Source organism: Eutrigla gurnardus, assembly GCF_963514095.1.
Source record: "Eutrigla gurnardus genome assembly, chromosome: 20".
In the NCBI taxonomy this organism is placed as follows: domain Eukaryota; kingdom Metazoa; phylum Chordata; class Actinopteri; order Perciformes; family Triglidae; genus Eutrigla; species Eutrigla gurnardus.
In genome coordinates this window covers 4,480,411-4,501,778 of record NC_139931.1, presented here as the reverse complement: position 1 = coordinate 4,501,778, position 21,368 = coordinate 4,480,411, and the positions used below count along the sequence as shown (strand labels likewise).

The 21,368-nt window shown below is 44.2% G+C and overlaps 1 protein-coding gene across 1 annotated transcript; it reads left to right on the top strand.

Moving 5' to 3' along the window:
- The first annotated feature begins 432 nt into the window (after window positions 1–432).
- cacng3b (calcium channel, voltage-dependent, gamma subunit 3b) lies at window positions 433–20,680 on the top strand. Its single transcript, XM_084036342.1, has 4 exons — window positions 433–715; window positions 13,458–13,541; window positions 16,127–16,267; window positions 18,227–20,680. Exons 1-4 carry the CDS (start codon window positions 499–501, stop codon window positions 18,736–18,738), a joined length of 954 nt encoding a protein of 317 aa, XP_083892468.1. The 5' UTR covers window positions 433–498; the 3' UTR covers window positions 18,739–20,680.
- The last annotated feature ends 688 nt before the right edge of the window (window positions 20,681–21,368 follow it).

The following is a 21,368-nucleotide window of genomic DNA, read 5'->3' as shown; positions in this document are numbered from 1 at the left end:
CCGGGACTAATACGCGGACGGAGCGACGGAGAGGCGGAATGTGGCATCGCCGTTCCCCTCCGCTCTGACTCGAGGACGGTGTCGGGCAGTCGGGGACAACCGGTGGTCGTTAAACCTCCAGTGTGTGTGTGTGTGTGCGTTTGTATTAGGGTGGTGGTGGTGGTGGTGGTAAAAACCGGTTTTTGATGCGCGAGAAAGTGACGTGCCGCCCTCCCACCTTCCCGCCCTTTGCCACGAGCCTCTTGTCAACTCAACGGACAAGGCGTCCAAGTAGCTTTCATCTCGCTCCACACTTATAAAACACCCCCTCTGTCTTCATTTATTCATTTTTTTTAATTCATTTTTTTTTATTTTGTGTTGTTGTTCTGTTGAACCCTTCCACCCAGTGTCTCCAAATCTCGCGGGATATAAAGGAAATTAAAAAAAAAAAAAAAAGGTGGTGAATCAAAAAAGAGAGAGGAGGACAAGAGATTAAAGACTAAACAAGGAGCCGCCTATATGAAGATGCTGATGTGTGACCGCGGCGTCCAGATGCTCGTGACGACGGTGGGCGCGTTCGCCGCCTTCAGCCTCATGACCATCGCCGTCGGTACCGATTACTGGCTGTACTCGCGCGGCGTCTGCCGCACGAAGAACAGCGGCGACAACGACACGAGCCGCAAGAACGAGGAGGTGATGACGCACTCCGGCCTCTGGCGGACCTGCTGTCTGGAAGGTACGTGATCAGTCTGACTGACTGGCTGTCTCTCTTATAGCGGTCTGTGTGTGTGTGTGTGTGTGTGTGTGTGTGTGTGTGTGTGTGTGTGTGTGTGTGTGTGTGTGTGTGTGTGTGTGTGTGTGTGTGTTAGGATTTCTCTGTTCACACACATCATGTCTTGCCTAACACCAGTGGTGTGCCCAGTGTGTGTGCTCGCATGTGTGCGTGACAGCCATCCCCATAATCCCCCCCGAGTTCTCCAGAAGCATGTCCTTTTTTTCTCCCCCTGGTTCACCCTCACAGCCCTTCCTCTGCATCATAAAGTAGAATAATAGAATACCTATTGATCCGCTGCTTGTTGTCATTGCACTGCATATCGCTGAAGGTAACAAATAAAGCACTAACAGGCAGCGGCACAGACAGCTTGGCCGGTTGGAGCTGCACCAACCAACAAGTACCTGGATCTGCACACTGTTGCCGGGACTCTTTTTGAAGCCATCTTGTTGTCTTGTTATTGGAAGAGGGGGGGGGAGAAAAAGCAGGCAGCGTGGTGTAGCCTATTGGTGCCAAGATCTGGTGTGGATTTGGTTAAACCACTAGTTGAGACTTCCATCTATGACATGCTGACCGACATGCACAGTGACCGAAAAACCCTGAATCCACTTTGTGTTTCTGGAGTCGTTGAGGTTTTTTCCAATTAGCCGGATTCATGCCAAGACATGGGTTGGCACCAAGGTTGTTCCTTCTTCCTGTTGCATCAGAGCCCCTTTTTTTTACTTGAACCTCATCTCCACCGGTCACATATTATGTAACATCATTGCAGCTTCCACCTGTAAAGACTGCTTCATAGTTACCGCCGCCAAATCAGAAGTATATTACTGGAATATAATCTACCGTTTGAGTTCTCACACCGCCTCTGGAACTTCTTGCTCGGTCTATTTTGCATCATTTAATTATTTAAGTGGGAACATAAACCAAAACGGCCGCGTTTAATCTCATTTCTTTCTAGCAACTGTGATGCCTCTTGGCTGCAGCGACGCGTCCCTTCGTCTGCGGCTTCACGTACGTTGACTACAGTGTTGGATCGGCTCTCTTGGTTCATGAAACATGAATAAGATAAGAAAGATTAGATCAATTCAAAGAGGTAAAGGCTTTTATCATTGCGTTTACTTTAATTGGTAAGCAGTGAAAACACACTGACAGCGTGTTAATGAGGACACGGGGACAGATAAATGGGTCGGTGGGGCATCTTGGTGGTGCATCACCACAGGAAGAAGTTTGAGGATGCAACATTAGTGTCGTAGATTAGAGTCTGCCTTGACCTTGGCTGCATGTCGTCCTCTATGTCTTTTTTTTTCTGGTGCTTTCCCTGTGGAATCCCAACTGAATAATGTGTTGTTTTTTTTCCGTCAGAGGAATATCAAGCATCTTGAGTAGCAGCCAAAACCTACAAGATATTTAAAAATGGCTCTAAACAATTGACACTTGACTGTGTTTGCCAGTGTTGCCAGATTGGATTGGTTTTCTTCCCAATTGGATTACTTTGGATTAAGTTGTAGGATTTGGACATGCTGTCATTTTATGGTCCAGAACACACACAGCATTGAGTAAACTTTGTTGTGTCCATTCAGCCATGTTATTGATGGAGTTGTATCTTCATCGCTGACATGGAAATGTGTGTCTTTGGTTGTCTGACGGCACTTTGTGGGTTGCTTTTTTATCTGACGTGTTACCTCTGGTTATGTCATGCAGATATGAAGGTTTCTATGCCTGTGATGATTTTTTCTACAGAGCATCGGATGGTTTTACTAGTTCACTCAGGATTCTGGCGAGGTTATAATTTGGGCTGGAAGGATGCGAGGATTTAAGGGTCATTTACCGTCATTATGCAACACGGGGATGCACGACGAAATGCAAGCCTGCAGTGCATTTTTTACATTTCTTCATCATCATCTCCAATATTTCAAAAATTTGACATCAGGGAAAGCATCACGTCAACTATGACTCTGTTTGATCACCAAGCAGCATTGAGGTAAACACTGCAGTCCTGCACTCCTTCCTGCAAAGAGCAGCTTGATGCCACGATCTGATGTGGCAACCCTGGTCGGTATAGATTTAGAGTTATAGATTGCTCGGTCGGTGCAGTATCAGGTCGTTAGTACATCCCACTATTAGTGGCTGCCGACACTGAGACGACCGAAAAATCCAAAACACGTGATTTGATTTGTCTCCAGGAGAAAGAACATTGAGTGGTTGATGAAAGGGTTATCAAAGGGGTATCAGTCCTCAGGGTGAGTCGTGGATCACCTGTATATGGGGTCAAAAGTCATCATAAATGTAGAGGTTTTTCTTCCCATCTGATGCTTCAGAAAGACTTCAACTATTTGACTTTGATCCTCTGGAATTTGTCTGATTGGGGGCAAGGCAGCCAGACATAACCATCTCATTCTGGGGGGGCAGAGGAGGCTATTACAGGGCCAGATGGTGCAGGTATACGGCTTTATTGAACACACACTCTCATTTACATACACACACACACACACACACACACACACACACACTCTTGTAATTGAATGAATAAATAGACAAATTCGAGGATATTCCCAAGCCACCAAACAAGCACAGCTGCGGGAGCAGTACACCAAGTTAACACAATGTCAGCACAATGTCAGCGCATGCACACGTGCACAGACTCACATGCGACGCACACGAAAACAAGCACATGCCCACGCACACACACATGCACACACACACACACACACACACACACGGTTAAAGCGAGTAAGTTCTCTTATCTCGTTTCTTCTCATTCAGCCCATCTTAGACTCCGCTCTTTCCGGGTCCCCGGTTGCCACGTTTTTTTATAATTCATAAACACCTCACAAGCTGACAGGAAATGGATGTCTCCTAGCCGTGTACACGTGGCTCGTAGTCTGCCTGACATCAGGGAGTAAGTGAGTGAGAGATGGAGGGGGGGGGGGGGGGGGGGGGGGGGTAGGAAAACATCATGTATGCAGTGTCCTTACAGTAAATATATAGAGCAGTCATGCATATGAACCAAGCGGCATAAAGCTTGCAGCGCATTTTTTACGGTTTCTTTAACAGACAATATGGGGCAAGAGGAAGAAAGCCTTAAGACTCATCCTGTGTTATCAAAGAAAATATGAAGATGGCTTTTCTGCATGACATATCACTCAGGAGCTAAACATGGCTAACGTATAATATGTGGTATTACTCGCTTTTGGAAACCTGGTTTCGGACTGAACTCCTGCACAGCGAACCCTTGTTTTCTGGTAAAGATTTTTTATTCCACCTGCCCTGGGAGACTTCCCTTTGAGTCTATTGTCTGTTGGCACCATTTCTTACAGATCTGGCTGGACTGTCTTTCATCAATGTCTTGCAAACCGGCAGCACAACTTTGCTGCAAATGTTACGAAACAGCATTCTCAGAGACTCTCTTTCTTTCTTAAATGCTCGCCGTTCCATTCCAGGGAAAACTCTGAAACAAAAGAGAAGGAAAGAAAAAACACATTGCATTGTTTTTACACTAAACTATTATGAATATTACAGCAAAACAACATCTATATGTACATAAATCCACATACCTGCAGAAACAATTCAGTAATTCACAAACGCCTGTGAACGTACCATGAATATACGTAGTCTATGTCACTGTAAGTGCTTTAATGTGACTTGTATTCGTGATTGTATCCTAGTGGCTCCTCCACACACCCACAGGTTGTGTGTGTGGTCAGGTCGGGGTTCCTCGCATGCGGTGAATATGTTATCGTGTGCCCGTGCAGGTGTACAGAGGTGTTAAGTTCCCGCTGTGATAAATGAGCACGAGAAAAAAAGGCCAGGAAATGAGGAGAGAAGGAAGGAGATGGAGCGTGAATGAAGAGAGAGCAGAATGTGTGCGTGAACGAGGCGGTGGAGAGCGGCGGCGAGTGATGGATGAGCCGTGCGTGGCCTCTGTTTCAGGTGAATCTCCGGGGAGTGTTTGACCACGCAGGGGATCTAAATGATCACTCGGTAATAAAGAGGAGGACAGGGGTTTTAAACAGAGACGGGGACAAAAATGATCTCCCAGGTGGCTGTGAGAGGATGGAGAGAAGGAAGAGGGGGAAGAAGGACATAGATGGAGAGCAAAAGGAAAGGGGGGGGAGGGGCTGTTTGTAATGGTTCAGTTGAGTCCAGGGCTGTTAGGGGAAATCTTACTACAGTGCATTGGGTGCATCCCAAGCCTCTTAAATTACATCCACTTTTCTCCTCACTTGCATCTTTTGCTGGCGTCCCTCCCACCAGGAATGCCTGGAGAGACGTCAGGAAAAAAAAAAAAAAAGACGCAATTGAGGAGAAAAGTGGATGTAATTTAAAGAGGCTTGGGACACACTCATCAATATTTTAGACAATAGCAGTCCTTCAATTTTGTGGAAACAGTTTGGGGAAGGCCCTTTGGTGTTTCCATAGCGCGGTGCACGGACAAAGCAAAGTCCAGAATAGACGGTTTGGTGTGTAAGAAGTTGGTTTTTGGGTTGAACTTGCAAGACCTTAACATCCAATCACAGTGCCTGATTTCATGAATGTTAACGTCCATTGTTTGGGAATTAGATGTGGCGTAATGTTGGCGACGTAGTGTGGAAACAAACAAAAATAATGGTATGAAAGTGAGACGAGATGAAGGAGAGATTGGAAAGGAATGAATGGATGTTTTGGTAATGAGAGTAGAGAACACAAGGAAGGATAAAGGAGGGATGATGAGAAGATTTGAAACGGGAACAGAGAAATGTTTTGCAGAGAGAGAGCGAGAGAACGAGGAGAGGTGTGCAACCAAGCAGAACCTGTCCCGTTCTCTTTCATCAGCCATCACCGTGGAAACTAGCCTCTTCCTCTCTCTCTCTCCCCTTCTCCCTCTCCCCATCTTCTCTCTCCTTCGCCTAGAAAGAGGTAATCAGAGAGAGTGAGAGAGGTAGAGACGGAGAGAGAGAGAGAGAGAGAGAGAGAGAGAGAGTCACCCACACTGAGCTGTCAGAGGCGCTCTGAGGAAACAAGCAGTCCAATTTGCTCTGCTTTTCAACTTCCTTTCCTCTCCCTTACCGACTCCGTCCTCTCCCTCTCTTCTGTTTTCTAGTTGACAAAACCCTTTATATTCTGCATGTGTGTGCGTGTGTTTGTGTGTGTGTGTGTGTGTGTGTGTGTGTGTGTGTGTGTGTGTGTGTGTGTGTGTGTGTGTGTGTGTGTGTGTGTGTGTGTGTGTGTGTGTGTGTGTGTGTGTGTGTGTGTGTGTGTGTGTGTGTGTGAATGTGGCAAATTGAGATGGACCACACACACACATGCAGCTTTCGGACTCAACTGATTAGGGCCAGCTCCCCTCGGAACGAGGCTTCTCCTCGCCACAATAACTACAGCATCGGCCGTTTTGTTGCGATGACTAAAAAACGGACGAATGTTTAAGCTTCACTGACGCAGAACGACCGTAACGCTACACGCGAGATACATCGCTGTCCGCATCCAACAACAGAGGTTAGTCTCGTCAATTCCTGACCTCTAGGGAAGTCCTGACTTAAATAATATCTCAGCAATTATAAGATGGATTGACATTCGTGGTTCCCAGATGATGAACCCTAATGACTTTGGTGATCTCTTTGTATTTGATTTAGCGCCACCGTGAGGTTCACATGGGTGGGTTTGAGTGAAAAAACAGGACATTTGTTAAACACAGGCTCCCCTCGAGATGGATTGTAAGAACTTTGATAATCCCCTAAATTCCCATCTGGTCCCATCATCAGGTCAAAATTTGAATTTGTCCGATACTTTGGTTTACGGTCAAACACCTTAGAAGCTAATGACGTCTTCATTAATAATTTTGAGTTGAATGAGGCATGTTTTATGCCAATTTTAGTTGTGTATTCACTCAATCACCCAATAGTGTGAAAGTGGTCGTTGCAAACACACCTGGTGGAGATCTGCACCCTGAGTGCACCTTTCTTGTTATCATGCTAAACATGCTTAACTAAGATGATGAACAAAAACGCCATGTTAGCATGTTGACGATAGCTTTACTCATGTGGAAATAACTGATTATGTATTATTTATTTTGCCCAAACTGCTTAAGCTTTTTTGTTTCAACACCTTCACCTGATTTTCTTCCCTTAACCTTCAAAGTAAATTATACATTTTAATAGCCTGAATCTTTCTTGGTTGATTATAGTGTTTTTTTCTGTGTTTTCTGTCATCTACAGTGACGTATGGTGTTATCGTGTTTGACTTGTGTTTGTGTGAGAGAGAGTTATATCAAGGACAAACCGCTGGCCCCTCATGGCCAGCTGGTCACAATCATGGGGGCATCTGGACACACAGTGCTGTTTGTGTTTGTCTCCTTTTTTAACCTTGATTTGAGGCACTATTTTATCCTGGTGGAATATTTTCACTAGATGTTTAGTATGCATACTGCATTACTTGTATTTCAGCAGAACTACGCTGATACAGCAGGCAAAATATTTCAGTTTTACCAAATCATACGGTTTGTTATCTGCTTATCAATTGTTGATATGAGGATATAGATTGATTGATCTGTAATGTATTCATTTAATGCTGCTTGTACAAAGAGTTTGACCTGAATTCCCATTAAAAATGTATGAAATCTGCCGACCCTTTTCAACCCCGGTTTCAGCCGAAGACGAAGGTTAAATAAGATGATTTGAACAGATGGAGAGAAGAAAAACAGCAGAGGGAGCAGGCCTACCAGGGGAAGTTAGAGACGGCGGGGGGGAGGGGAAGGGGGGGAGACAGACGAGAGTGAGAAAGAGGTACGGAGGTGCAAAAAGGGAAAGTAAGATGTGGGGTAAAACTAAATAATGAAAGTGTGTCTGTAGCGGGGCACTCGTAAGAACAGCCGACGGTTAGTCAAGAGTCAGTGAAATGGAAAATGTTTCTGCTCTACCTCTCATTTCTTTAGCCCTCGGACTTGCTGTACTACTGTTAATATTACATAACATTTACGCGCGTGTGTGTGTGTGTTTCTGTGTGTCCATCTCAAGAGACGAAAACGGGAGCTGTATTATTAATTATCTGTCCATTAAAGTATGGCTTTTTGGCATTCTAACAAAGGTCTTCATTACTTAAATATTCAGTGAAGACAGGCCTGTTTGGGAGCTGCGATTATTATATACTATATATAGCACGAGGAGATGTTCCTCTGTGTTTACTGTATTTGTTTTCTTTCTTTTATGCTTTCTAAATATGCTCTGAACTCTGACGTCCAAGATTTATGGCTCACCAAGAAACAGTGCTGCACAATGTTCTACAGAAGTGACAGCGGCAGTATACGGGGCCCAGTAGGCGAAATGAAATCACATGACTCATTGAGACGCACTGGCAAACAATCGCGCACATACTGGACTCCCATCTCCATTTGCTATGTCCCATAATGCCTTGCTGCGGCTGTGGTCGCAGCTGCCCTCAGGCCACGTTGACCTTTGTGAGGCAAATGTCTCCTGATAGATGCTTCCAGCGCGCGTGTTTTCGCTATCTTAGTATGTGTGTGTGTGTGTGTGTGCATTTAAGTGTGTGTGTGTGTGTGTGTGTGTGTGTGTGTGTGTGTGTGTGTGTGTGTGTGTGTTACTGTTAGTTTGCTGTTAATTAGAATGGAAAAAAACCCAGAAACAACAACTCTGACTCCTCGAACTGTGTTGAATATTTTCGTACATTTTTCATCCCACATTTATCCCCAGAGAGGGGAAATTGTAATTATTTGAGGCTAGTGATGAATATAAAACCTATGGTGGTGGTAGGTAACAGTTAGGGAGGGATATCAGTACTCAATACCTTTTTAAGATATCAAGAAATAACCTGATACCAAGCTCGGTATTTAGATGGATAATGCATGAACCACTCTGTGTATCGGTGTCACTGTCAGGGTACTGGTATTGGTACTGGCATCGTAATTTCTTAGATGATACCAAGGTTTAGTACCACCAAATATATTTGGAACCCATAAAATCTGTGTTTCTTATCTAGACTGTGTTTATTCTGCCAGCTTGTGATCCCAGGAGTTTGTCTTGTTTTGAGTTTTAGTATACCTGGAGGAGGGATACTAGAGGGTCTAATTGTGCATATTCAAGGGTATTTGAATCTACAGGGAGCAAACTAAAGAGGCATCAGTCAAAGGACATCGGTGTCAGTTTGCTTTCCGGTTACTTTACCTTTTATAGCCTCAAATATGACAGAATCTATGCAGAGATGACAGAGGTTCATAAAGAAGAATGTCATCTGCATATAGTAAAACTTTATGTTCTGTTCCACTGGTTATCTTTGCATACAGGTTCCTATGAATTGCTTTGGTTGGTGGCTTGATTGCTTGAATGACAGGAATTGGCATCTTTGTCTCTCTCCATACTGTGACCAGATATTGTATAAACAAAAGAGTCTTAATCCGACGTGTCCACATGCACTTTTCGAGCACACTGCCCGAGTAGTCGTATTATTTTATTACCTTTATCTCATCGGGCGAAACAATATTGGGCAGGACTACATCCAAATGGCCACTATAATTTTTGCTGTGTACATTTAATAATGGAAGTGGCCATTAGGAAGTGCACTGTGACTGAGCCTCGTCCTTCAGTTGGTAGCTTGGTGGGGAAAAAAGGGGCTTTAATTGCTGCAATAACCTCTGCTGCAGTGACCAGCTTGTCAATATCTACTACTTGTGTTGCATTTTAATACGGGCTCGTAATTAGAGGACTCTTATCAGTCAGCCGTCATGGAGTTACACGAGTGTCCATGTTATGAGCTTTATCCTGGTTTTGATCAGATCGATTGACACGATGTTTACATGAGCACAAAAGAAATTGATTTATTCCCGTATAGATGAGATATTTGATATGTGAAAGGTTGTACCGTCGTCAATGAAAGACTCACACCTCCACTAAAAACGAAAAAATAGGTTTTAGGTGGTCTCTCTATGCCTCCTCCGTCTCCTCTGGGTTTGTTCTCCTGAGCCAAAAAGCTTAGTGATATTCAAATAAGCCAATGTAACCTGGAGGGCTAATATCATTGAAGTTGAGGGTTTACAGCATAAGCAATCTGAATTAACATTCGTTCACACAATACGCTGGCTGGGAGACACAAAGGGAAATAAAAGCAGATTGATAAAGCCGGGGAAAAAGTGGTGACGTTGTGTAAGCAGGCGTCAAAGGAAGAGAAGGAGAGAGAACACAGTTAGACAGAGGGACGTAATCAGATCCAGAATCTGCTTTTGTGCCGGGTTTAGTTGAAATGATCTCTTCTAACCCGTCTGTTTGACGGGTTTGTTCGTAAAGTGTTGCTCATTTACTGTTGTTCTCCTTGATGAGGTCATAGGTCGGTGTGACAGCTACTGACTCACTGATGCAACGTTTGGAGGTAGCGCTACGAAACCCAATGGGGGCTGAGAAATACATGACGAGTACACACTCATGCATGGTTGCTGTTGTACTTGTATCTGTTCTGTTGATCCAGATTGTTATTGTACTTCCTTTGTTTTAATTTAGACTGATCCACATTCATCCTGTCAAGTGCATACTTTAGCCAAAGCTGGACAAGCCAATAAATCTGTTGTTTAAATCCTTCTTAGACCTGATTCTACATCTGGATCTCGGTGGAAGACAATCTTGATTTCAAACTGAAATGTCCTCTTGCTGTGTGGTTTGGTTCATGCATTTGAGATGAAGCATGATTCGAGCCACAATGTCGGTGAAGCCCTTCAGAGATGGCGTGAAAATGTAGCTAATAGTTTAGCTTAGCCTTCTGCTAACTATAACAGCTGCTGCACCGCAGTGGGCTAAATTATTAGAAAGGTGAACATATTGTTCGCTGTCGGGCTTATTTTCCCCATAACCAGCATGTAGCATGGAAGCATGGTGGAATTAGTAGTCTAACTAATTCCGCCTAGCTAATTCCGCCATGCTTTCATGCAACTCTGGCGACAGAAAATGATATCACAGCTGTCACCTATCTGGCGATAGCAGTGCTCTTTCTGACAGTGTGTGGATGAAGCGATAAGTTGTTGAATTTTACTACTTTAGCGGCTAGCCACTTAGCTAGCTTACTAATTACACCATGCTGTAATGCTACGCTGGTAATCTGTAATCGGTAAATCTTTTTCAAGTAGCACACTATTCTTTAGCCATTATTGAAAATTAAATAACAAAGGAACAAAACTTGCCACCCAGGTGTGCAACATACTAACAATACAGAGTGTGTGTGTGTGTGTGTGTGTGTGTGTGTGTGTGTGTGTGTGTGTGTGTGTGTGTGTGTGTGTGTGTGTGTTGTTTTAAAGATTCCCCTGTGCACTGTTTGTTACTCACACATCATGATGAACATGCTGACCTAGAGGTCCACACGCTGGCCTTAATGACTGTGTGTGTGTGTGTGTGTGTGTGTGTGTGTGTGTGTGTGTGTGTGTGTGTGTGTGTGTGTGTGTGTGTGTGTGTGTGTGTGTGTGTGTGTTTGTGTTTGTGTGTGTGTGTGTGTGTGTGTGTGTGTGTGTGTGTGTGTGTGTGTGTTTGTGTGTGTGTTCAGCTGTGATTTAGATTCTCGTCCACTAAGAGAGAAATAAAAGCAGCCATCCATCTCCCCGTTGCTCTCTGCCCGTCCTCTGTGTTCATGTGCGGCGTATCGCTTCATTGGCGTTTCACTGCGTGAAGCCGTTTGGCGCTCCGTACATCAGGACGGTTCGATACATTAAAAGGCGGGAGGTTTAATAAATTTCCCCGTCCGGCAGTCACAAGGCTGAGCTCTGATGGGAAACGCTTCACGCCTTGATTTGTTCTACAGGAGCAGCTCGGGCTACGCTAACCTTCTGTGGCTCCAGTCAAACCGGGCCACGTTAACAAACCCCATGAAAAAGACCAAAAACCAACAATGGATCCATCCGGCTAACAAAGCGTCGTCTGTCTACAGCCAAATCCCACACACGCCGCCCTGCTGCCGCCAAGCACACCAAATGTGTGTTAATCCTCAGAAGAAAATAGTCCCCAACAAATGTGCACCTGATTATATTCCACATGAATTATTGTTTCCAGTCCACAAGATTGAAAATTGTGAAAAATCCATTAATTAATCAAAGTTGTTGCCCCCTCTCAGTCTAATCGCTGGCTTTGTTCGTAGACGATTAGTCATTATTAATGCTTTTTAATGCTGAGTGACATTTTTCTAAGAAACTTATGAGGACATCTCGATAAAAAACATGATTTAAGCTGTTGTGCTGTTGGTGATTCATAGTGGATAAAGTCAGTTTTTTATTGATTTTGATTGAACAAATCGATTAGTTGACAAAAATCATATGAGTTTTATGATTTCTTGTAGATTTCCTTACAAAATAGTTGCTGATGTTTGCTTGTATGTGGTCCTTAACACAAAAACTCACACTGGATCACCAGATATCATTGTTTTTAATGTGTGGCTACTTTCCTCTATAAACCAGCATTTTCAACCAAATAAAAAAAATCCACTCATGAATGATCATTTGTGATATCTTAGTATCTGTCTAATCGGCGCTACATCTGTCAATGTGGCACGACATAAAGTTTTTACATTTACTTTACCAAATCTTCACGATATCAAACACTCCATGAACGCCTTTTCTCTTCTTGTTAATCAGAGTCTCCTTCAGAGGTTAGTTAGCATCTCTGCCTGCGTGAGCTGGATGAATCACTTTATGAATGATTTTATGAGTGTGGGTGCTGGAAAGAACCTCTTCATATGCAAATAAGCAATTAGGTTGAGTCGTCCGTTGTTCCTTCGCCGGCATCTATCCTCCCATTTCTCTCTCATTCTCCCGCGCCGTTTCACCACCAAACCTCTTTCAACCGCCACTTCCTCTCTCTTCATCCTCCTTCATCTCGCTTTCTCTCCTCTCCCCCTCTCTCATACCCCCTGTGGTGTTGACCATGTGTGAATGGGACTGAATGATGGTTGGGAATGACGCTACATGCACACACACACACACACACACACACACACACATAAATGGATGTGTGTACATTGTATGTGTGTGCGTGTGTTTGTGGAGGATTTGCACAAAGGAGGATGAGTCACTTTGCCTGACACACGGCACGCTCTTAGGAGACTGCATTCTCGTCAATACAACACACACACACACACACACACACACACTAACACACACACACACACACACACTGATTTAAACAAAAAGGCTTTTACTTACAACCGTGATTGATTGTGTTCATGTATCAGTTTAATGAGCTTGGTTGATGTGTGTGTCCACGTGATGTCTGTACTTTAGTGTGTGTTTTTGTATTCAAAGTGGTGTGTGTGTGTGTGTGTGTGTGTGTGTGTGTGTGTGTGTGTGTGTGTGTGTGTGTGTGTGTGTGTGTGTGTGTGTGTGTGTGTGTGTGTGTGTGTGTGTGTGTGTGTGTGTGTGCATGCTCCCCACCCCCCTGTAAGAAGACGTATGATTATTGATTGACAAAAGCAATCCCACTTTTTTGCTCTTTTGTTTAACATTTTCATGATAAAGGATGTATCTGTTTGGATACTGATAGCCAACAGAGCTAATGGCTATAGGGTATATTTTTGGTTTTAATTGATTGACTTATGTTGATAATTTTAGCAAATGCCAAGACTTCAACTGCCTTCATGGTTTCTATACGGATATTCAGTCCTGTAGAGACAAGTAGAAGGTAAAACAGTCGGTATTTAATTGTCTCTTTTGGAGCGATAAAGATCTGATCTGAAGTCTGTGTCTTCTCCTCCACAGGAACATTCAGAGGTGTGTGTAAGAAGATTGATCACTTCCCGGAGGATGCGGATTATGAAGCGGATGCTGCTGAATACCTCCTTCGTAAGTTGGACGATGATGCTTTTTTAAAACCCCTTTTTTTGAAACATACATTTATCAGTGGAACCTATTAGGAACCTTTTACGCGGCGTCACCATCGGGACACAAACGGGTGAACAGACAGTCAACGGAAAATATTTTCATTGTTTTCTTACAACAAATAAAACCTGGGATATAGAAAAAGAGCATATCGGTGTCTTACTGGAATAGTACGCACTTTAACAACAATATAACATATTAATGACTCATGATTCATTATAGTATATTAACCCATCCCAATACTTGAATTGAGCATCCCCTTAGTTACTGTTGCTACGGCTGTCACGCTCTCCGTTGGCAGATTTACCATTTGATAACTGAAGCTAACAGATTTGGGCTGTGTCCAAAATTACTCACTGCAATATATATTTATTACAAAAAAAAATGTCTATTTATTACGGTCCGCCAGCCTTCATTGATCTCATTACGTAAATATGCTCTATATAAAACTCCCTGGATGGCGAGTAGCAGCAGTTGTTGTAAAAGAGGTCTTAAATTTGGAAACATGGAAACAGGAATGATGTCACGCACAAAGACTGAGGCGTGAAAATAAAGAAGCAGCAGCACTTTTCTTGTATTGCAGTGTTACAGCTATGATAACATCCCAGATAGACGAACAGAGAAGGTTTAACGGAGAGAAGTAAACAGATGTTTGAGTCCCTAATATGTGAGGAAAAATGAGGAGAGGAAAACAACCATTGTCATAATGAGAAAATGGAGGAAGGAGGGAGGAGGAGCACCTTCACAGACGGAGGAATAGGACAGAAGTGAAACGGATGCTGCATCGAGGATGGGGAGACGGTTTAGTGGAAAACCGAGAGGAGGGGCTTTCTGTTCTCTCTCCCACATAAACACCGAGTAAAGATGGACGGGGAGAGAAAACGCCAACAACAACAACAACAACAACAACAAAAAGGGGGGGAATGGATTCAGCCTGTGCTTCTTTTTTTTCATTGCTCCACTGAACACGGAGCAACATCCCCAGAGGCAGCCAATTAGATCACAGGCCTCAGAGCCGGGCCAGCCAATAGGGAGCGGGGACCTAGTGACCGGCATTTCATACAGCCCAGGGGTGTGGGCCACGGGGGGCGGGGCTTGTACGCTCCGCCACACCACATCGCTGGTCAGCGCAGCTGTCAGTCACACTGAAGGGAGACCAGGACGGAAAACAGATTAATTTATGTGTTTGTGGTGATGATGATGATGATGATGGTGATGGTGGTGGTGATGATGCACCTGCAGCTGTTCGACGTGGTTCGGTCCAGTTCAGCGTGGCGAGCTGCTGGCGAGATATCCGTCAATATGTTGTCACGTCATGTTCACATATGGGCGTCTGACAAATGTTTGACTCCCGCTGCGGCCTCGCTTCCATCTCCATCATCTCTGCTCGCCCTTACTTTGCATATGTGTCGGTGCGACTCGCCCATCTGTCTTGGTTCATGTCCATCTCTCTCTCTCTCTCTCTCTCTCTCTCTCTCTCTCTCTCTCTCTCTCTCTCTCTCTCTCTCTCTCTGAAACAAGGCCTCTGAATGCTTTAACATGTTCTGGATTCAGGCTCAGTCGAGCATGTAGCGGCACACTGTGTGTGTGTGTGTGCGTGTGTGTGTGTGTGTGTGTGTGTGTGTGTGTGTGTGTGTGTGTGTGTGTGTGTGTGTGTGTGTGTTGTGCAAAGTGACACATTTTTCATTGTTTCAGCTCTGCCCTCCAGCACAGTGGATTTGAAATAAAACAGCGACTATGACGTTAATGTACCGGCTTTCAGCTTTAAGAGTGTTCACATTCATCCCTGTAGGAATTCTGACAGTTTTCTAGTTTATTCTTCTTTTTTTTTCTCTCTTCGACCCATTGCTTCGTATAGTTTACCATCTGCTATTTTAAGATGTGTAATCCTCCTGAATCGTGACATAAAGATTCTGGACTTTATAGAAGGGGTCGGTAAATAGATCTTTACCAGATGAGACATTTCTACAAAAATAAAATAATGAATGAATACAAGTGAGGTGCAGGTAGAGAACGGAGAAACAACAATAAAAGGAGGTTCTTCCCTGTGATTCAAATCTAAACCGGCATTTGTTGGTCTTCCAAACTGCTTTTTAATCTCCTGAGCATAGATTTATAGGTTGCTATCTCTACCATCACATTTATATCTCTATAATAATCCATAACATCATATAATCTTGCTATTTTCCAAACGCCTTAAAAACAATTTTGGAGCCTGTATTCATATCCACCAACCGAAAATGCACATTTTGAACATTTTGACTATTTGGTACTTGAGATCTGTTTGCACAGTGTGGAGTCAAAGCCTCTTTCCCTCAACTTTATTGATGTAACCCAAATGTAAACCTCCAGTTATCCTTCATGGGCTTCATTCTGCAGACACTGAATGTTCAGTTATAAATGTGTTCCCACTCTTCTTCTTCTTGTGTGTGTGTGTGTGTGTGTGTGTGTGTGTGTGTGTGTGTGTGTGTGTGTGTGTGTGTGTGTGTGTGTGTGTGTGTGTGTGTGTGTGTGTGTGTGTGTGTGTGTGTGTGTGTGTGTGTGTACAGGTGCTGTGCGTGCCTCCAGTATCTTCCCCATCATGAGCGTGGGTCTGCTGTTCCTCGGGGGGCTCTGCGTGGCCGCCAGTGAGTTTTACCGGAGCCGACACAACGTCATCCTCAGTGCAGGAATCTTCTTCGTCTCTGCAGGTCAGCGTGCGCCGCATATGTCTTTTTTTTTTTTTTTTTTTTTTTTTTAGTATCATCATTTACATAAAGTAGGTCCTGCATTTAGAGCAGGAAGCTCGTTGTTCTTCACTGAAGGACGCATCTTTTTGCATATTGATTATAACGTTTCACGTTTAAGCCCAAATGTTAACCCTCTTGGCTTTACATATTCACGTATTGATTTTGTTCTTTTGTTAATGTCGCTGATTAAATGTTTTTGTATTGTGTTTTATGCTTGGATTGTGTTTGTGATTATTTTTGCCACTGCGGTGACTCGATTTCCCCCCGAGGATTCACTTTAAATTAGGTTGAAATGAGCAGATCTGATTTAAACTGATCACCCTCGCCAAACAATCCTCCAATATTTAAAGTTACAATGTGTTCCATTTAGGGCGTTTATATGCAGAAGTAGAATATAATATTAATACGTACTTTTTCTTTTGTGTATAAATATTGATTAAAGCCCAAATACATAAATAATGAGCGTCCTTATGGACACCTACAATGCTACTTTGTGTGTGGGTGCAGGGGAAATGAGTTTTATTCTATTGGTTCGCAGAGTGCATGAGTTGCAGCGAGCTGTGATATGTAAGTGTGCTGATGCTCATCTCCATGGCAACACTGTTGAACACAATATAGCAGCCATCTTAGCTGCAGTACCAGCCAAATGACTTTAAATGCCCTGACCCGATTCAAAAAACCTCCATCTCGGGGAATTCCTATCATTTCAAATACAAGGGATGCTTCGTTTGAGACGGAAACGCGGGGGCTCCTGTGTGTGTGTGTGTGTGTGTGTGTGTGTGTGTGTGTGTGTGTGTGTGTGTGTGTGTGTGTGTGTGTGTGTGTGTGTGTAGTTGCCGTGGAGCCACTCAAATCTGGTGCGGCACTCCAATATTTGCAGAGGCAGCCCGTTAGGCCTCGAAAGCACACAGAAGTGCCGGCGTGAGGAGCCGCAGTGTGGAAATTGGGCACAGCGGCTGATTAATCAATCAGCAAGAATACCACCACGCCGCTGCGATGCTCCGCCAGGGTGTGAGAGCGTCAACACGCAAACACACACAATCTATCACTCGGATGCTGACACTTGGTCTCCCATAAACACACACACACACACACACACACACACACACACTTATGCTCTTGCCCCCTGACACACACACACAAAGGGGTTGTACAGTAATTGCTGTTCACTGGGATGTGTAGGGTCCCATTGGGTTTGGGAGTAAATTCATGGAGCCAAATTGGTAATTATTTACCACAATAGTGTGGGGCTGATTCTGGTTAATTACAGCGGGATAATTGTCCCCCATTCCAGTGCGTTCCACCACACTGCATGTATCTGGACTAATGATATAGAATAAGAGAGCCCAGCTGTGTGCAACGACTTTCTACGCAGCTCCGCTCCCTCCGACGCCCTCCTCCCCGTTACTTTGCTTTATTTCTTTTGGCCTCCTCCCAGTCGGCCTCTACTCACTTTTTTTTGTCTTACTCTCAAATTTCCATTCATTTTTATTCTCACTAATATGCCGTTTAACCGTATCTTAAAGCGTCTCGGTCAGTCCACCACTTTGGTTCAGACTGAGATATCTTAATAGCTATTTGATGCATTTCCATGAGTATTGGCCCAGACATTTAACCCATTGAACCATTGAATAGTACGTCCCTTAGCTCAAACATAGGTTAAACTTTTACGTTAGTTTTTAATAATCCAAAGCTTTGGTTTATGACTAAATGCCTGCAAAATTAAAACACGCTAAAATAAGATGAATATTGGGAACATTATACTTTCTAAATATCGTCATGTTAGCATTTAGCTCGAGCTAAAAGCTCTGGTTTTCTATTTATTCTTGTGCATTATTTGTACACATCTCTGTCTCTTGCCTTTTTAAATAGTTGCATCCTTTCCAACTCTTATTCTTTCTCCCCCTCCTTCCCTTCCAGGTCTCAGTAACATCATAGGAATTATTGTCTACATCTCAGCCAACTCGGGTGACCCGGGCCAGAGCGACAGCAAAAAGTCCTACTCCTACGGCTGGTCCTTCTACTTCGGCGCGCTCTCCTTCATCATGGCGGAGATGGTGGGCGTGCTGGCCGTGCACATGTTCATCGAGAAGCACCGCAAGCTACGGGCCAAGTCCCGCACCGAGCTCATCAAGAAGTCCGCCTTCAGCCGCATCCCGTCCTACCGCTACCGCTTCCGGCGCCGCTCCAGCGTGCGCTCCTCCGAGGCCCCGAGCCGCGACGCCTCCCCGCTGGGGAAAGGCGGCTACACAGGGCCCGCCGCCTCCGAGATGCCCATGTACACGCTGAACCCGCGGGAGGCGGGCAACGCCGGCACCAAACCCGGAGGCGTCCTGGGCGGGCTGCTCAACTCGGAGAGGGAGTTCCTCCAGAGCAGCACGCTCACTAAAGACTACAGCAAGGACCCCAACCGCAGGACCACGCCCGTCTGAGAGGTGCTGCCTGCAGATATATATGTGTATCGCTCAGAGCATCAAAGAGAAGGATGATGGGAAGTACAGGGGGAGTGCGAGCTAAAGCGGGGGACACACAGGGTTTCGGGGAGGGAACGGGGGGTTTGATAAACTTTGACTGTGAACTGTGAACTTTTAGCCTTTGCTACTGTGAATCCTGAGCCCTGTGAGCGTTCCAGTGTGTGTAGCAGGGTCGGTTTTACTGGAGAAGTTGTTCCCAACTCCACTTTTACCACATATCACTGTAGTAATACCTGTAACTCCTTACATACGAAAAGGCACATTCAGTTTATGTTCATGGTGTTCATAAATTGGCTTTTTGTTCCGAGGAGGAAAAAAACGGGGATTGAACCAAGTTTTAAAAAGCATATCGTAAGTGGGTTCGCTTGTTCGGGGGCAACTTCTCCTTAAAAGAAAAAAAAAAGACGAAAAAGTGAAAATAATGTGAATTAGAGGAAAGAGGTGAAAGACTCTGTGTGATCTTTGACCTTTTGACCTCTGCCCTCCTGACCTTTTTGTGGCTAGCAGGTGGATTAGTGCAGGGAACAGCCTTAGAGCTCCGAGCTGTCTTCTCTGATCACGATGCCATGTAAGAGTGCGGAAGTTTAACACCTCAGGATCGGGATTGATTCATTTTCAGTTCAGCCGGATCCAAAACAGAAAACTGAAGACGCAGTTTGTCTCTTTATGGCGGCACACGTTTGTGGCACTAGTTATTATTTTCTATACATATTGTGTATATATATAGTCCTTTCATATTGATGGATGGGGAAAAGCTCACTTCATAACAGAGACTGAACTGAAAGTGAATTGAGCTCATTCCTAACATTTCCCCCCCGCCCCGCCCCCCCCCCCCCCATCTCTCTGATCCCAGGTCAGTTAAACCTGCGTAGTACACTGACTCCAGATCAGCTGTTAGAGGGTGGAAAGGTGTGACTCAACAAACCTACTGAATCTCTTTTTAGATGGTAACGTTTAGATCATTGGTGCTTCCTTTTAACCCAGTTTTCAGCCACACGAGTCATCTCTTCATTTATTTTTATTTTTCTCACCTTTTAAAGAGATGATCAAATATGTGTCTGTCCGTCCGCCTTCACTCATCACCCTTTCCACCTTCCACATCTCCCCCGTGTAGCCCCATAACTCGCCTCACTGCCACCCTCAGCACACCTCCCCCTCACCCCTCTCCCCCCCTCTCTCTCTCTCTCTTTTAGGTCCCGTCTTCCGTCGGTGTCGCTCGTAGACTAGTTAGGGTTTCTGGAGGTTGTTGGTTCAGGGTTACTGTGGAGGGGAGACCGCTGAGCTGTGAATATGCTTTAAGGCAGAGCCAAAAAGACAAACAGATGGACATTTTTTTTTTGTTTGCCCACTACCTCTTGGTGCATATATTTCAGATGAATTTCATAAAAATAAAAAAAAAGTTGTCTTTTTTTTTTTTTCTTGCCAGAAGAATATTTATCAAATATCAAATATTTCAGCTGAGAGAGAAAAAAACAACAAATGTTCCCTTCAGTCTAAAAAGTCCACCTCTCTTCTCCAATGGAGGATCCGCTGAGGATGAATTCATATGTGGCGCACAGTTTTAAAAAGATAAATAGATGGAATAGATGGCAGAAGTCTCATGTATTATTCAGAGGATTTGTGCTGGATCCATTCAGCTGTCACTCACGGCCTCTCCTCCTTTTTATCTCCCTTACGTATGCACACACTGTACACACACACACACACACGAGCCTGTACGCAGCCATGGTCATATTTCAAACACCTGGACAGTTTTTACTGTGACACATCAATACATTTACATCCATCTCTCACATAAAAAATACAGAACAGAAAGTCGGTGCACTCTCTGACCCGTTTTATAGTTTAAGATAAGGAGAGGTGGTTAAAAATATAATAATCTATGATTATACATGTTACATACTGCCTCTGTGCTGCTTTGGACTGGGAACTGATCACGTTCCCATTAAAACAAAGTCATCAGGCTTTAATTTAGCTTGTTTTCTGGTTTTATACCATTCACAGTCATCTCCTAGCAACGGGGGATCTATCTCTACCTCTGTCCGATGTAAATGTCGGACGTGGGAACGCATACTTTAATTCACGTTAAAAAACGCTCATCACATCGCTGGACAACACCTGATCACACACACACACACACACACACACACACACACACACACACACACACACACACACAAGGGGAGGAGACCAAAAATAGCCATAAAACAGAGAGAAAGAGTTGTGGAGAGAGAACATGAGTAGCTAGTGTAAATGTTAACATTTTATCAAACTTTTTCTGGGGCTGGAAGTAGAAAAAGGGTGAGTGTGAAACTCAAAGAGGAGGGAAATAATGCATTTTTTTTTTCCTTCTTTACCTCCTTAAGCCACCATTGCACTGTTTTGTACAAAAACGAACCATGAGACGTCACCGAGCTGAAACCGTCACACCACTTTTGAGAGTTATTACCCTGATAATAAAAGATGTTTTAAATCTCAGTCATACTGTTTAATTTATGACGCTGCTGTTTTACCCGCTGTCTTTTTATGCCATAAAGGGAGCTTAAAGGGACAAAAAACGTGCATCGACGCGGACTCGCCCTCGCTGT

Bases quoted from the DNA above. Each gene is read 5' to 3' on its own strand.
- cacng3b (XM_084036342.1), top strand. From the start codon at position 499: ATGAAGATGCTGATGTGTGACCGCGGCGTCCAGATGCTCGTGACGACG. The intron at 13,542-16,126 runs GTAAGTTGGACG...GTGTGTGTACAG, and splicing joins TGCTGCTGAATACCTCCTTC to GTGCTGTGCGTGCCTCCAGT. The intron at 16,268-18,226 runs GTCAGCGTGCGC...CTTCCCTTCCAG, and splicing joins AATCTTCTTCGTCTCTGCAG to GTCTCAGTAACATCATAGGA.